General features: G+C 38.6%; 1 protein-coding gene and 1 long non-coding RNA gene across 3 annotated transcripts in view; one reads left to right on the forward strand and one right to left on the reverse strand.

The window, feature by feature from the left end:
- Positions 1 to 16972, forward strand: part of LOC134169621 (uncharacterized) — a 640302-nt gene that overhangs the window by 88244 nt on the left and 535086 nt on the right. The gene's annotated exons all lie outside the window — the stretch shown is intronic.
- Positions 1 to 16972, reverse strand: part of SHQ1 (SHQ1, H/ACA ribonucleoprotein assembly factor) — a 54678-nt gene that overhangs the window by 12871 nt on the left and 24835 nt on the right. The window contains exons 10-11 of one of the 2 annotated variants that reach the window (XM_062630344.1): positions 16647 to 16770; positions 10162 to 10282 (exon numbers count right to left, since the gene is read on the reverse strand). In XM_062630344.1, the coding sequence (XP_062486328.1) occupies positions 10162 to 10282; positions 16647 to 16770 (245 nt within the window). The remainder of the gene's footprint in view (positions 1 to 10161; positions 10283 to 16646; positions 16771 to 16972) is intronic. The other variant, XR_009966949.1, reaches the window with a different exon arrangement.

Below are 16972 nucleotides of genomic sequence, written 5' to 3' on the forward strand. Positions count from 1 at the left end.
CCATTACTTAGAACTTGGTCTTCGCCATTACTGCTGGTGATCCAGATGCAGCACTCTTAACACTGTAAATTATACAATTTGTATTACAATATGGGAATGAAAGGTACTCGCACAAAGCAGTGCAGAAAATGTGAATTTCAGTGTCAGGATAATGCTAGTAAATTCATATATTACAAAAATAACAACAAGGACAATGGACACATTAAAGGCACAATAACAAACACATTACTCCAACACGATCCTGCCCCTTTACAATGGAATTTAACCACCAAACAACAGAAGTCCTAGTCAGGCTGATGATAGTTTTAACTCCCAACACTGCTCCATTGCTTCTGACTGAGGCCCTTAACACTTAAAGGGAGAACACCACCTGTAGCCTCCTCACTCACAATCCATTTTCAACTCACACAACCCAAACATAACAAGACACTGTACCTGAGCATCCTGCAAACTCCTGGCGGGAAATCAGATTTTTGCAAGGGCATAAACTGAATGGCCTGTTCCCATCCTCTCACTCCACACCCTGCTGTGCCTGTGGGACACCCACTATCAGATACTCTAGTGGATGATCATGCCCCTTATGAATAACAGTAATTAATAGTAATAATAATAGCACCACCCCCCACTGAATTGGCTGCAGATCTGTCTTCCTGACCACAACAGGACAGCTTGCAGGCGATGGCCCAGTTCTTGCAAGGAGATGTTCCCAGGGAATAGTGGAAAGCAGACATTAGGCCACAGGCTAAGTTACCATCTCATTCCACGCTTGTTTCCTCTCTCATTCTACCTCTGTTCTGTCTTGAGATTCATGGGGCAATCACTGCAAGGGGTAGGTGGAAGAGACCAAGCAAGCTACTGACAAGGTTGGAAACAAAACAGGAAGACATTATCAGCCTGCAGATCAGTTTTCCACTTTGATCACAGCTGTACACTCCACTTGCTTAGAGAGGCAACAGCCACACAAGCTCATTCTTCCCCTAGTCAAAACAGAAGAGGAGTCAGCTGAGATGTGCTGACTGAAAAGCCATGACACAGATCACTGACCCTTCCGCAGCCGGAGAGGAACTGCCTCCCAACAACTTTGGAAAATCAAAGCAGTAGCCTGAGGGGGGGGAAAAAAATGGCTTTCTTCTTTGCCTTCTCTAGCCACAGCAAGGTGCACTCAGACACAGCCTGGAGGAATGGGAGCTATAGAAAAGCAACAGAATAAATAGGAAAAAAAAACAACAGAGGAAAGGAGAGGAAAGACATCAAAGGAAGCTGCAGCTAGCAGCTGGGAGGAGAGATTAAATCCCTTGTTAAAAATACATGTTTTACAGGGCTTGCTAAAACATATATAAAGGGGAACTTCTGCTATTACATCCACCTGTCTATCACCTTTTTCAGCCTTCAGGGCTAACAGTGTTTTGCTTTAAGCCTCTTAAGTCAGCGTATTACATTACTTGGGTATTGTTATTTACAAAGTCCTCTACATGCACCTACTGCTTTACAGACAATTGAAGTGACAGCTCAAGCCTTAAATAAGATGCAACATTTAATGAGAGGCATGCCAGCTCAGGATGACAGTAAACAAAAAGAAACTGTATTAAAAACATGCATCAAAACAATGAAACAGGAGACATACAATGTGCTTGCAAATTATTAGTTACTATTTTTAAATCAAAGAATGGAGATCTAAGGATTAAGAGCAGATGATTTGGGATGAAAATAATAAATCTGGGCACCAACAGCCTATGTACTGTTTGATAGACTGGTAAACCCTTATTTAAATTTTAAGGAAAATGACAGCATTTTCTCTTGTAAGACTAGAAAAGCCTGGTTTTAGTAGCATAATAAATGATACAGAATCTCAAATACTTTCTGCACCAGACCCATAGCTAGTGTTGGAACCACAAGGTGTTTTTTAGCAAGGCTATCTTGGTGGAAACAAATAAGACAGTACAGAACTACCCAACATTCAGGGGAGAATGAGCCACTTCGTAATTCCTTTTCACTAGGAAAACATAAAAACTTACTGCTGCCTGAATTTTTCCCGTTTCTGTTCAACTACATGGATCTTATTTGTAGTTCTTTTTGTTATACTAAACAATGGCTAAGAACTGAAATCTATATCCCATCATGTCTGCAGACAAGTCCAAGCCAATCTTTAACTTTCTTATCAATGAACTACTTAGTTCATTGGGTCTCTCGCTGTAACACAGGTCATTCAGACGTGTATATTCATGGAACCTTTCTTGCCCAGATTCTCTCATTTTTTCAACATCTTTTGGAACAGACACTAGAATTAGTCTGTGGTTTAACACAGTCTCAGAAATCACCTATTTTAAGTCATGCCACTTCCTTCTCCTAAATGATACTACTCTGCTTTTTCAGCTGAAGACTGCACTCACCTTCTTACCTCTTCAGAGATGAATAGGTGCTCAGATTCAAACCATTCCCAAGCATGGCTCAGCCTATTTTGCTAGAGCTGCTGCCCTCAACTGTCTTGTACTCTCCAATGTATAACTGTGGTCTACAACCTTTTATTGTGAATATGCCATCTTATACATGGCTGTATTAAAATGTACATTGCTCAGTTGCACATGTTGCCTGTGCAATTCATTTTCTACTCTTAACTAAATAAAATTTAGTATCACATTTTTTTATTTAAAAAGGCATATAACAATCTGTAAGAAAATATAGTAAAGATATTGGACTGTACTCACAGAGACTCTGAAAACAATGGATTATCTTAAGTTTATATAGCAACAAAAGCCTGCCTTTTTACAGGCTTTTTTCACACACCCCCCTTCCAATGTTTCCTAGAAACTGACATATTAGTAACTCCTACAGTGGTGTATGTAAACTCAAATATGCATAAAATGAACCTCAAAGAGAACATTTGAAGTGGCCACTCCCATTATTGGTAAAAGCTCAAAAATCAGCTGGGACATCTGAAAGTTAATACAGCACTGCAGGCTACCGAAGAAGTGAATGAAAAGCAAACCTAATGCAGCTTGATTTCTTAAGGCAGTAAGCAAACATACTGCTGCATGCTGAACTAGCTGCCAGCAGCAGTAATGCCAGTTTGCAAAGCCTGCTAAGAAGGAATTACAGTAATTACAGCAAGTCATCACAGGACAGTAAGGGTGAAGCAAGACAACCAGATAAAACACAGCTTTCTTGCTGTGTTTATGGAAAAAAACGTAATCACAAGTAGCACCATGATTTTCTGGTTTATCCCTTTTACCTGTGTGGCTCTTACAAAGATGAAACAGCAAAGGAAAGTGCCTTCAAATCAAAAATGTCCAGACACCAACAAATTAGTTTGCAGGGGGTGGGGCAGGGAATTAAGTGGCTCCAGTGTATCCACAATGGCAATACTATTGAAGCATAGTCAAAAATAGAATCCTCTAACTACAAGGCAGACTGAAACAAGGGATTTTGTGATGGTGGCAATGGGGTGCTTACACTATCTCGTAAGTAATAAAACTCGCTACATCAGAACATAATGCTGATGGCAAGGCTGCTTTCAAAGCAGTAAGGTGAAAGCAATTCAGCTTTCCTCTGCACTACCTGCTTTGAATACTGGAGTTTTTAATCCAACCTGACATTACCGCAGCCTCCACTAAGCCAAAGTTAACATGGGCAGCAGTGAAGGCAAAGTAAAACCTAGAGAGTTTTAACTGTAATAGAGAGTAGGGCACAGCTGACCATAAAACTAATACACATAAAATATAATACTACAAGAGGTATATTCTGCCTAAGGTCTCAAATGTATGAAGTGCTTTAAACATGCTGTACAATTCAGTTTAAACGCACTGAGCCAAGAAGCAGGGTTTTCATCCAGAACATATTACTGCTTATACCTTTGTTCTTCTGAATCTTGGATGCTGAAAATTAGCATATTCCTTGAGCATCTGACACCACTTTAAAGCACTGATTAATTTTCCTTATCTGTTAATACACTCCCTCCTCCCCCCATTACAGATTGAAAATTTAATAAACATGTTGGCAGTTCATCATTGAAAATCTTTTAGGATCATTTTGTTCATGCATCGTCCTATCTGAAACGAATGCTTTCATAGCAGAGGTGCAGTCGACAAGTTACTGTTCAGCCCTCATTTAGCAATACACTCCTGAGTTTCAAATGTTACATGGCAATGCCACAGAGTGAATAGGACTGCGTGAATATCAACCCTCCAAGCAGCAAAAAGATAAAAGTAAAAAATAAAAATCAACAGCCTGGTTTTGCTCTACTCAAGTATTTTGAGCTTTATAAAACCCTGAACCACTAAAGCCAACAAACATGCCAAGAAACAGCTGCAGAAATGGCACAATGAAAACAGCTTCTACACAGTTTGAAACACTTTGAAAAGTTTCCCAGGTCTTAGCAAATAATAACCATGGCAAATTTCTTCAGTTTGCAGACAGACGATCAGTTTCACAAATAATTTTAACATGCAACTGGAATATACGTTTAAATTCCATTTGCATTAATCTAAAGATTGTAATCTTTAAGCTTCCGTAAGCAAGTATGTTATATGCTACAAAATATTTTCCAAATGTAACAAAAGCTTAAGGTAATTCTTTCAGGAAGGCTATAATGCATAACCTGTTTTCAAATGCTTTTTGCCCTACAAGCAAGGACAGCATAGGATAAGGGCAAGCTGGTCATGTGTAACAAGGTACAAGGAAAATAAATAAGATGCTCTACAGAGTAGAGAACCTAATGCAAATTAGTAATAAACCCATATAGCTATGTAAATACTTACATGAACTGAAGAGAGGCTTTTGAAGATTCAGTGTGGTACAGTGTATTTAAATAGGCACTACCAGAGTCAAACTACCAGCCCTACTCTGCTGATCAAATGTATGCTTTAAGAAGTGTTAGAAGGCTGTCTCAGACATTGAAACATGATCCTTTTTGCAAACAGAAAGAGATGGTAACTTGTAAAATAAATGTTAAAAGTCAGACAAAGCCAAGAAAGAGGTCAGAATGAACATAAAGAAATCTTTCTTCTACCAAACTTTAACCAATGCAACAAACTATGATGCTGAAGGTTGCGTTCCTTACTCCTTTGCGCACTTTACGATCCAATGTGACACAGGCAGTAAAAATCCTAGATCTCAAAGATCTTATTTTCTTATTCTGAAAGACTTGGGCTCCTTAATACCTTTGCAGCATCAGGTCTTAACTCTTCAGGCCCACATTACACTATATTGATTAACACAGTAATTCAGAAAACATGGGGAAAAGGAAAGGGGGGCTGAACAATCACAGTCAACCTCATCACCTCAGTGGCATGCTGTGAATGTAATTAATCCTACATTTAGAGAACTTCACATCCTACACATAAAGCAGCAACTCCCTGCTGGCTTCAGACTAGGTAATTTTGTAACAAGGACTAGGTTTCAATTATAACAAAGAGATGAAAAGGAAAACAGACCTATGAACCTAGCCTATCTTTTAGGGTATGTTTCACCTGCAAATCAAGACAAGCAAACATAACACGCTTAGGAATATCTTCGCTTTAATTTAGTTAGTTCCAATAAAGACAGCAGCTTCTACAGAGACTGTAAATGCCACCAGGAATCCTGATTTTTCTTTAAAGTAAATAGTCCATGCTTGAACTGGCATGTTACACCTACAGTCACCCAAATTAGCAAGATTACATTTGTCTTAGGTTGTGGAGCACGTATACTTACACGTGTACACAGAGCACACATACACTAAACCAGTCTATATACCAATATAACAAATCAAGTTGCAGATACAGTTCCAAAGGGCTTACTGAGGCAGGTCATCTCTCTCGACATACAGATCACCTTTATTGTGCAAGTTGAAGCTACTAGGATACACAACACAAATAACTCTGTAATTTTTTGCAATAGAACAGATGAATAAGAGGTGAGCCGGTAAGTTAAAAAGTAAAAAACCAGTGATAATGAAAAATATAAACAAATTATGTGGGAACGTCTTACTCTCCTGCATTCCTAATACCCATAAATCTTTGAGAAGTATACAACTGTGTACTAACCCATTGGAAACTGCCAGGAACACTAACAGCTTCACCTCAAACCCAGGAACACAGAAGATATATATTAAGTAAAGTTACACATTTTAAACTACACGTTTTTAAATGTCAAGTAAAAATACTTAAAATCAGCACAGGTTTAATTGTTCTCTTATGCAAGGATGCACGACAGCATGCACTGAACTGCTTGCCTGAAGAAGGACACTAGGAAGTCAATCAGCCCTCCACCTAGCCACTCACGTTATGGCCATCAGGCATCAAGCAGCTCAGCTACCAGAAGGCACATATGTACAACAGTGGACAACAAAAAGCAACATGAACAGAGAATAGCACAAAAGGGGGTACAAAAAACTGGAGAAAGGCATCAGACTGCACAAAGGAACCTCAGCACAGCAAGAGTCAGTGGGTAAATGTCCGACTTCCAATAAAGAACACAACTCCTATGGGGTCACAGACATGTCAAGTCCCCTCCAGCAGAAGGGGAAAAGCTCTCCTGCAACAAACCCACACCCAGACTCCCCTGATCTTAGCAGCCCATATTGCAGCTATCAAGACAACCATGGTTTCCCCAAAACTCCTCCTCTCCCTCATCTCCTTCTGCTCAAAGTAAGGTGTGAAAGATGAAGAAAAGCTCAGACTTATAATACAAATTCAGTCAAACTTCTCCTTGGAGAGGCTGCCATATGTATAATAGGGGTTTGTAAAAGCTCTGACCTAAAAGAAAAAAAGGCATGCAAAGCAGACAAATTAAATTTAATTTTATTATGGAAATGAAAGTAATAACAGGAGTGACAGCAGGGTGGATGATAAGCTCACTTAGCAGGGGGATCAAATGAAGTGATGACATGTCATTATGACCTCAGGGGTTAAAGATGCAATTTTCCATCTGGCTGCATCTGGCTTTTCAACACAAATGTTGACACCACCTGCCGAGATTTACTACAAGCTGCCTTTGTCTCGCTTTTGTTACCCAGGTTAACATTTACTTCTCCCTCTTTTCTGGCAAGTTTTGCTGAGCAACATGCTCCCTTTTTTCAAAGCTTAATGAAAGTTGAAAGGATTTACATGCCTCTTTATAAAACAGATCAGATTATTAATAGTAACTTCACAAGCAGCTCCAAGAGAGATTCTAGAAACCTAGAAAGCTGGTGAAGTTAGCTTTACGATTATGAACAGGAAGATGAAATTTCAGCTATACTCAGCTAAAATCCTGCATTGTCTAAGACCTGTAGTACTTTTCACTTAGTAAGAGGTACCTGAATGAAATCATTTTGCTGAGGGGGGAAAAATAAATAGACTTAAAGCACTAGCTTCTACTCATACCCATACCCAAGTGACTATTAGCCACCTGCGTGTGTTTTATTCAGCTTAAGCATTTCCAATTCCAGGTACATTGTGCTTAAAATAAATCATCTTTTGCCAGCCCAGTGACACATTCACTTATTCATCTAACTTAGTCACAGCCAAACTATGATCTCAAACCAAATTTGTAATCAGCTACTGACACACTGTTGGCTACGCGGTTTATGTATTTAAAAGCCAGTACCTACCAGCAGCGTTCCTCTTTTGGACACTTCATCCGGAATAGGACTGTAGCTTTCCACCACTTGATACCTCCATTACCTTTTGCCTTCTTTTCTAAACCTACAGCTCCTAGACTTTGCCAGCGTAGGTGAGCTAAAAAGCTTGCTTCCAGCTGTTTTTAAAGTGATCGTATTCTTCACTAAAAAGGACCTACGGTCTGCTTTAACTGCTTAAGCAAAGAGGCCCCAACCTCCACTAGGACTTGGTTACATAACAGGGAAAGAGAGGAATCAAAAGAAAAACCCTCCAAAGGTTTTGAGAGTGCCCTGGAACTACCGCTAGGAGAGGAGGAAACTGAGACAAAGAAAGTTAATGAAGCTTGCAGGGAGCAAAGAATAGCTGAGACACAAGACAGAGACTGACCAGAGGTGCAAATAATGTCACTGAAAGACTACCACAAAAGTACCTATACACACCTTCACCTCCCAAACCTCTTTCTCCACAAAGGCAATTACCAGAGGGATGTTACAACCTTCTTCCCCTGGAACAAAAGCTGTACCACCCTCCTCTTCAGATGCCTTACTCACCTCGGGGAGCTGGGAACCCTTGTCCTTAATGGACAAGCCACGACCCATTTCTGTATCTCTTAGGGTATTTTCTGAATGACAAGAGAACTTGTTGTTACCTTCAACATAAGGGAAAAACCAAAGTGTTCCTGTTCACTTCACACATGCTTAACTCAAGCACATGCTTCACTGCTAAACAGAACAGGAATGACCTAAGCATATGCTTAAATGCTTTCCTGATTCAGACCCTAAAAATAGGAGAGGTTTCTGCAGTTCCTCTTGTTCTCCTAATGACAGACAACTATTGTGCCATGTCATTATGACAATAAGATTGCTTAATTGCCCTCTTTCCAGAAGCTGTCAGTTCTGCTTAACTGGTACATAATGTATGCGTCTGGGAGTAAATGTGTTAATGTATCAGTCACTTACATCTACCATACGTTTTCCTCTGCTGTATTTAAAGAAAGCCTTGTTTTTTATGACTGACTTGCTAGATACTATACACACTGATATGGGCAGCAGTAATTTACAGTCTTATGTGAAAGATGCACAAAATAACTTTCTCCTTCCCCACGTACTTTCTCAACTCCTGTATTTAAGGTGTGGCCAAGACCTCCTCAAAAATGACCGCGTAAAATGAACTGGCTATTCCTAATTGTTCCTGTAACCGATCAGGATGGACAAATGAAAATGTCTGGAAATGCCTGTTGTTGCTTTAGAATATTTTGTGTATTGGTTTCTGTAAGAACATAGACATCGAAAGCATACAAAGAATAGAAATCAGCAATATGTACAACATGTAATAAGCAGCTACGAACTGAAAGCCTTTAATTCTCTAAGAAGTACTGGTGGAGTCACACCTAAGCATAAAGCTTATGCAAGTTGGCTCAATTCTGTTTCATATCCCTCTTTCTGATCATGATTATTACCAAGTTCCCTCTATATTCCCTCACTGCTTCTTTTGTCTTGTGCACTTAAGTTATTTTTCCTCCTACAGTCTCTCATTAAATTGTGAGCTAGAATACAAAGGCTATATTTAAACGCTGTTTATGAGTCTGTACGTTGCTATATTAACAAATGCACCAATGGCATTTTTTGTTTGTATTAGTAATACCTTCCTTTTGAGAGAAATGTTACTTGCAACTCATACATGTACTTTTGAAAGCCTTCAGAGAAGGCTCCCGAAGACATAAAAAGGAAGAAAAAACTGTATGAAAAATAGAATAAGACTGGCAAGAAAAATATAAAGCTTAGTAAGACTTGAACATGCAGCGTCCTTTGTTCATTTAATCCATTTCTCCCTGCTTTCCTACCAATATTTCTGTTTTTAAATGATTAAAGCATGCCGATATTTCTAACCAGTCTGGCTGCAGGTTCCCAAGACTCTGGAAATAAACGAAGCCATGCTGGCTCCAGTTGATAGAACACAGGTGAGATGCAGAAGTGCTGAATAGGCACTTAGTCTGGAAGTGGCAGAGTCACTGTTTCCTCTCAAGTGAAGTGGAAGCCACAGCATACTGCCAGGGAGAGTGAGCTGGCAGCAAGTACAGGGATAAGAGTACACAGTGAACAGAGATCTGCAACACATTCTGCTGTTAATAATCAATTAGTACAACTGCTACAATCCATAAATCAACTGTTTCATACAGATGTAAATGGTTTGCACGTGTCCGACCGGGAACGGGAAGTTGTCATTTCTACTGGAAATCAAGATTTTAATCCCAAACTAGGAGTTGCTTCCAACCTTTTTCTTAATGCTACATGAGTGCCATACAAACATTTTTCTTCCCCCCCCCCAAAATTAAGATATTAATGAAAATTCACATTTTTATTTAAAATGCAATTCCTCCCTTCCTCCCCCAGTGGTGTCACTACATACAAAAATGCACTGAATTTCTTTGCTTACGTAGTAAGAACAGCTGGACAGCCAAGGTTACTAAATGAAAAGCACTGATCACATTTCCATTTATAGGAGATGGAATTTTACTGATACTTGTTCATAGATGTAGTATGCTAAAAACATTTCCCGCACCAATAGCTACCTAAGAACTTACTTAGCTTTTTGAATCCAGATGCAATAGTCTGTAATGAAGAGATCATTCAGGATATAGGCAGGGTCATTCTCCATAAAAATCTTGTGAATGTCCAGCAGACACTTCAAAACTGCGGCTTTTCCTGGAAACAGATTTTTAGTTTTGTAATTCACCAGAAATCATAGATAATCTTTACCACCTTCTCACCTTTGAGACTTTAATAACCATACTATCTACAAACATCTTGTACCTTTAAGTTGATTCACAGTCTCTGAGTGGTGGTAATAGGACTATACCCTTCAGTATCCACTTCTATGTGGATGTGGAGCCTCTGAATTCAGCAGGAATCTCTCCTCAAGACTAAAGTCTCAAGGCAGAGTCATGCATGTAATTCCCTGCAGCTGAAGCAGCCCCTTCCCCCAGCCTTTCCACTTCTGAGCTGTGCTGGCCTGAACTCCAGCACAGTCATACAGTTTGTGAAGAATGAGAAAACTTATTTTGCTACGTGCCTAACACAAACACCTGCCTTGGAAAGGAGCAAGGCTGGGAACACACAGCCTACAACAGGGTCAAGCACGCAGGAGCCACAGGAATCGTGTAAGTCAACATAAGTGATGCCATCAGCTAACATCTCACCATGGCTTTAAAGTAGCAGAACTCTTCCTGCTTCTGTTAGTTACAGAATAATTTGGCAAACTGAGCCCCCAGAAAGAAAAACTCACTTCAGGCTCAAGGTGGTAAGATTGGCTCTAGTTGTTAAATACAGTAAAAGATTAAAAACTTGCACGTTTTCTCATTCTACAACTGGAAACCTTTCCGTAGTCTGTTTGATTTTCCTCATATGCAAACATAGTTTATGAAGAAAGCAACTGACTGATGTAACTTCCAATTAGCTGGAATCTCCTCCCTTAGTTTTCTGATGAAAGTTGCTAAAGGGTTAAGTGCCGGAACACTAAACAAAAATAAATAATTCTTTTCACTGTTTAATGGGAGGGAAAAAAAACCCAAACCCCATTCAAATGAAAACAGCCGCTACTGCAAATGGAATCTAATAACCCTCTCGCAAGAGGCTGCCTCCTCCTAGGCTATGAAAACTGAGCACAGATGAACTTGGATTTTACAGCCTTTAGAAACAACAGAACTCCCCCTGCTGTTCAAGCATAAAATCTATTTGCTTACTTTCAAGCCTATAGACAGAGAATGAAAGTTAAAGGACGTGGATGGCAATAAGGAGTAAGGATGTGGAGAGTAAAAAGTCACCAACAGAACTGAAAAACCCACTGGTTTGGAAGAGACCAATTGAACAAATGTCAGGAAAAAGAATATAAAATCCCAAATGTAACTGATGAACTTTTGATTGTATCACCAGCACTGCCTGTCGAGCCATGCCTGTCAAACTTCACTGTTTTGAAAGAAAAGTGTGCTCTTTTAAAAATAAATTATATGTGGAATGAAAATTTTGCTAATTTTTTAAGGTTCTAGCTGTCAAGCTGCCAGCCCAACATCCTCTCCTGTTACTCACCTGCCAAGTAACAATGTAAATCAGTGACTAACGCACTAATTCTCAATGAAAAGTAGTCTAACTTCATAAATTAAAGGTTTGGATTACAGCAGCTTAATGGGCCTCTAATCAGAGAGGCTTCAAACCTAGCCAGACTTACTAAGGGAACCTTCTGTTCAAGGCAAACACACGAACTGTGGCAAACTACTACACTTCTGCTTTCAGAACATGCATCTTGTACACGCACCTTATAAACAAGACGTCCTCAGACAAAACTGCATTTAACTCCTTACCACAGGAATAAAAGAATCAGAGCTGAAAACCACTATTTAAGCCTAATGTAGGATATTCTCACACATAGATGATGATTCTTGGCATATTTCTGTGAAATTCCGTACCACAGGTTCTGTCTGGCTACCTACTTCAGTCTTCAGTAGACAGCTGGTCTTAACTTTAAGGCTGTGGCTATGTAGTCAGTAGTATTATTATTTAGATTGGCTTGAGTGCTTTTTCTTGCAGTCCTTTGCCTCCCTCTTTCCCACAGCTCTTTACCATGTGCCACTGCAACTACATGTGAAACCATACAGTGAATTGGGTCAGAAAACTTAAAACACACTAATACGTTTTGTCTTTTGCTGTGAAGATCTGTGTTAGAGGTAAAGGAGGTTAACAACCAACTGGCAATTGGAATATATTGCAAGATGGGATATCAACTCTAAGTATTAACCCATCATTTTTCTGAGACAAAGGTGGTTTTCTTTACCTGCCATTAAAAAAATCGTTGTACTCCTGCTGGAGAGAGGATGAGTTGCAATTTCAGAGGAAAAGAAGCAAAGAGGCTGATCAGACAAGGCAAGAATCATAGAAGTCAGAGCAGATCCGTGCAGATCACAGGATTCTTCTGGAGTTCATTGCTACAATAGCTGGTAAGTAACAACCCGCAACTTTAATTCTACAGTTGCAGAAATCCAGTCCTCTTTCCACAGACTACTTCACAAAAGGCTATAATAATAATTTGACTCCAGCTCTCTCTGCCATTTGATATAAATAACACACTGATTTTACATCATCATGAAATTCTACCAGCTTTCATACTGAATAATGGGAAGCAAAGGAAATTAATAGCTCCATCATTCTATTTTACAGCAAGTTATTTTTCCTGGAGACTTCCCTATGTTCTTCCATGTTTTCAAGAAGGAAGAGCATTTATCTAAAAAGAGAAAAATGAACTTTATTGTCTCAATAAAAAGAGAACAGCAGCATTCTTAAAACCAAGAGGAAAAGCACTCACTGACTTTTAAATGGAAATGTCCTGGTAATAACTTACCCCAGTGAAGCAATAGTACTGTTTTTAATAGGGAAATTGTACAATCTAAAAATCTTTTAGTATTAACTTCTGCATGGAAAGAAGCAAAGCAACTTTTATGTCACAGAAAAAAAGCGCAAATAAGTTCTCTTCATTACTGGCTCATGGACAATCACTTCAAAATCAGTATTACGTAATGGTTACAGTATCAGTAAATACAGACAGAACCAACCCACATCACTTATTACAGCTCTTTATAAAAAGGGTTCCAAGTATTTGCATAAAGACGTACCTGACAAAGCTCTGTTAGTCAGCTGTCAAATGCAGTATGCACACTGTGTTGCAAACAGCATTGTAGCTGGATGTACCACTGCATTTCTTTTCCTTTATTAATCCTATCCAAAGGACAGGTTAAGTACAGTAGATAACTGCTGAATTTTGAACACTATTGCTGAAATATTTTAAGTATTACATATCACTAAAATGGCCTATGAAAATATCTGCTGAAGACCTCAACATTCATCAGCTTAATGCATTCAATTTACAATTAACACTTTGGCAGGAAGTATTTATTCAAAATAAAGTGTTTCAACCACATGTAAGGATCCTTAATAGCTCAAAAATGCAGTATTCTGCACCTTGAAAGCAATCCACCAACACAGCTCTAAGATTTTTAAAGCCAAGTCACATAACTTGAGGCATAACAATTCAGTCCCATCAAAATTCTTTTGTACTTTAAAATAAATTAGTTTACTGTGCATATTATTATTAAAGCACTGTATTACCCTACGTCCCAGCTTCTGCTACCAACATCCTGAAAGAAACCTCAAGTCAAGATACGGCTTGCGTCAACTCAAACCAATTCTCCCTTTAAGGTAAACACCATCCTCCTGCATCTATACAAGGAGGAATAGCTTTGTGTTAGTATTTAATTGATTATCTGGTTTTTGAGTCATTTTTCATGTTCATCAGAAATATATTGCAATACAGTGCCAAACTGGGGAGGCATCATTTCCAGCAAACAAAGAGGGTTTTGTAAAAGAGGGTTTTGCAAAGGATTTTGTAAAAACAGAAATTCCTCAAAAGCATGGCTCAACTTCCGGTGAAGTTTGAAGGAAGAAACATCTAGACTGTTTCCCAATAAACCAGCACAGCACAGACACAGAACAAAGCCAAACCTGCTGCATTTCTTAATTTCATCCACTGCTTCTAAAGCATTTAAACCATCAGCTAAATAAAGCTGAATTTCTTCTAAAGCTTATGGCAGTGATTTTAGTGCAAATCACTGAAGCCAGAAAAAACAAGGCTAGCCTATCTCCTGTCCCACCAAAGAATGAGTGAGCATAAAAAAATACTCCTCCAGAGAAGACGGGGACTTTGCTGTTGGAGCAAGACCATCATGAGTGACACCAGGAGACCATGATGACAATCACTACTGGGCCACTGTGCTTTGGAAGCATAGGGTAAGGAAGCAACATCAGCCACACGTCCAGCGTAGGAGGATGAATGAGGAAACCTGACAGTGTTGTAGACGCCACCTCCCTCACCCAACTGCTGCAAGTATTTTGTTGTATCATTGAATGTTCACTCATCCATTCACTGTTTTCCATCGTAGCATTAAAAGAAATGCAAACAGCTTACCTCTCATGTACTCTCTTCTTCAGAAAAAGATCTAAAAGGCTGACAGCTCTGTATTTCTGTTTTGCTATCAGAATTTCATTTTTTTTCCACTTACGAACAGCAGTATAAGCCAGTGGAGATAAGTGAAGAGGGAGAGGTACATCTTCCCCTTCGAACTTCACTACCTGACTGTTACAATGTAAATGGTACTTTGAATCATCAATAGTTTTTGGCAGTTGTGTTTTGATTGCAGGGTTTTTTTCGTTTGCTTAAGTTTGTCTGGTTCGTTTGTTTTAATCCTGCAACTCAAAAGCATTGAAAACAAACTGAAGAGCTGGTTCTGAGTGATTCTGCTGTCCAAAAAGTAATACACATACCTAGCACTTAATGCTTTTATTTGAAAGTAGTAATAAATAGAAAAGTTGCAAGTCACTTTAACAACCCAAGATAAAACATGGCTGTGTACAACTGCACAACTGAAGCTGGAATAACCATAGATTTGAAAACCTGTTCTGTTACATGAAAGCTGTCTCAGATAAACAGGGAATATATAAATAAATGTCACTGCTGAAAGGATAATTTGCAGTCATTAAGGTGACAGCTCCACTTCTGAATGTGAAACAAAACAAAGCTACATAGTGTGTAGTCAGCTTCTTATTCTTCAGTTTTAAATTAAATTTCCATTATTATTTTTATTTATTTATTTTGCAATAGAATGGTTTTCATGGCATTCACTGCTTGGTTTTTTTTTAATGAAAACTCTACTCAGCTGTTACTTTCCTAGTAACAAGCAGAGAACTAAGATAACATATGCAGGTCAGATTTTGGCCTCTGCTTCTAAAAGAGAAAAATTATATAGGAAGTGCTAAAAGAACAAGTTTTTATGCTGATAAAAATGGATCTCTGCTCTTCCCAAACTACCACTGGACTTGCACAGAGTCATCTCAACCATTTTCCCTTATTCCTACAAGGAGCTATAACATTGAACATGAATTACAAATCCACCTCTTGCTCTTAAATGTGCGATTCTGTATTGCACATGCACAGAAAAGTTTAGGAATTACAAATGCTAATAGCTACCTTGAACAGGAAAAAGGAGAAGAGTTAATGGACTGGCTCAGTTAAACAACAAAAAAACAAAACCCACAAACCAAGAGAAGATCTAATTCTAGAAAAAGAGACCGGCAAAGAGAGCAGGAAGTCCACACGAGGGTAAGCTTTCTTTCTGTCAAAATCTCATCATCACTGACAAGGGTTAAATTAAAACAATATTTCTTCAAACATTAAGTTATGCAGAGAAGCTGCCCAGATTTGCAACTACAAAACCATGATGAGGAGACCTTAAGCAAACAGAACAGCTGGAATAAATGAAGACAATGATGCTTTAACAAACATCCCTTAGGAGACAAATCATGGAATTTATCAGAAATCCTTCCAATCTTTTTCAACACTGTTTCAGTCAGGTAATTAAAGAACACAAAGAACAGAAAACACAGTGATTGCTGCTATACCTGTAAGAGACCCTGCTTTGAAATAAAAACTTAAGACACCTTTAGAATAGGGTCTAAAAAATTTATAGCATCTAACCTACCATAATAAAAGCTTCATTAAAATGTTCTTGTCCAACAGAAAAAAATCTCTTTACAGACAAATACAGTATAGAGGAAAAATACTTTTAAGACCCTTTCACTAAAGCTTTACAAAACACGGTTCAACAATCTTGATTTCCCAAAATACAAGATTGGATCAAAGATTTTTCTAAAGATGATTAATGAAATTTATTTGTATCTTTCATTCATAGTATTTTCTGGCATGAATAATACAGCTGAGTTTACCCCACAAGTGCATGCATTATCTGCTGGCTAATAAATGAGTTACTTCAGGGGCTTTTCCCTGCTAAGGACACTAATTTTGTTCTCTCCCTAGCCCCATTTTCACAAAGCCACAAGATGTCCAGAAATGTCACTATCTATCAAGTGTGGGTGAAACTGGCCAAAGGATTAGAAGAAATCATTAGAAACCCCAGACATAAACCGAATGTGTCTATGCAGCATCACTTCCAATCCCTAAAAAACTTACCTAGTTGCAGTATCATGACTGTATCACTGAAGGCACATGTCACCAATTCAAAATGTCTGTATAGGGGATAGCACAGCACTCTTCTTCCGAAAGATACCAGGACATCATGAATGTTAGTGAATCTCTGTGTATATCAGTGAAAAATCTGAATTAGTCTGTGTGCTTTCCTATACAAAGGTCTTTGTTTGTTTGTTTTCCTTTAAGGAAAAATATCGTAGCAGAATAAGAGCACATTTGACTATGTTATTAATCTAAAAATGTGTATTTCAATAGCTATGGAAACCAACATGTTAAATAGAAACAAGACACTGCACATTTAGTTTGCA

This window comes from Pezoporus occidentalis, unplaced genomic scaffold, assembly GCF_034315485.1.
Source record: "Pezoporus occidentalis ecotype Australia unplaced genomic scaffold, CSIRO_AGI_Poc_V1 ctg35, whole genome shotgun sequence".
NCBI classification, from domain to species: domain Eukaryota; kingdom Metazoa; phylum Chordata; class Aves; order Psittaciformes; family Psittacidae; genus Pezoporus; species Pezoporus occidentalis.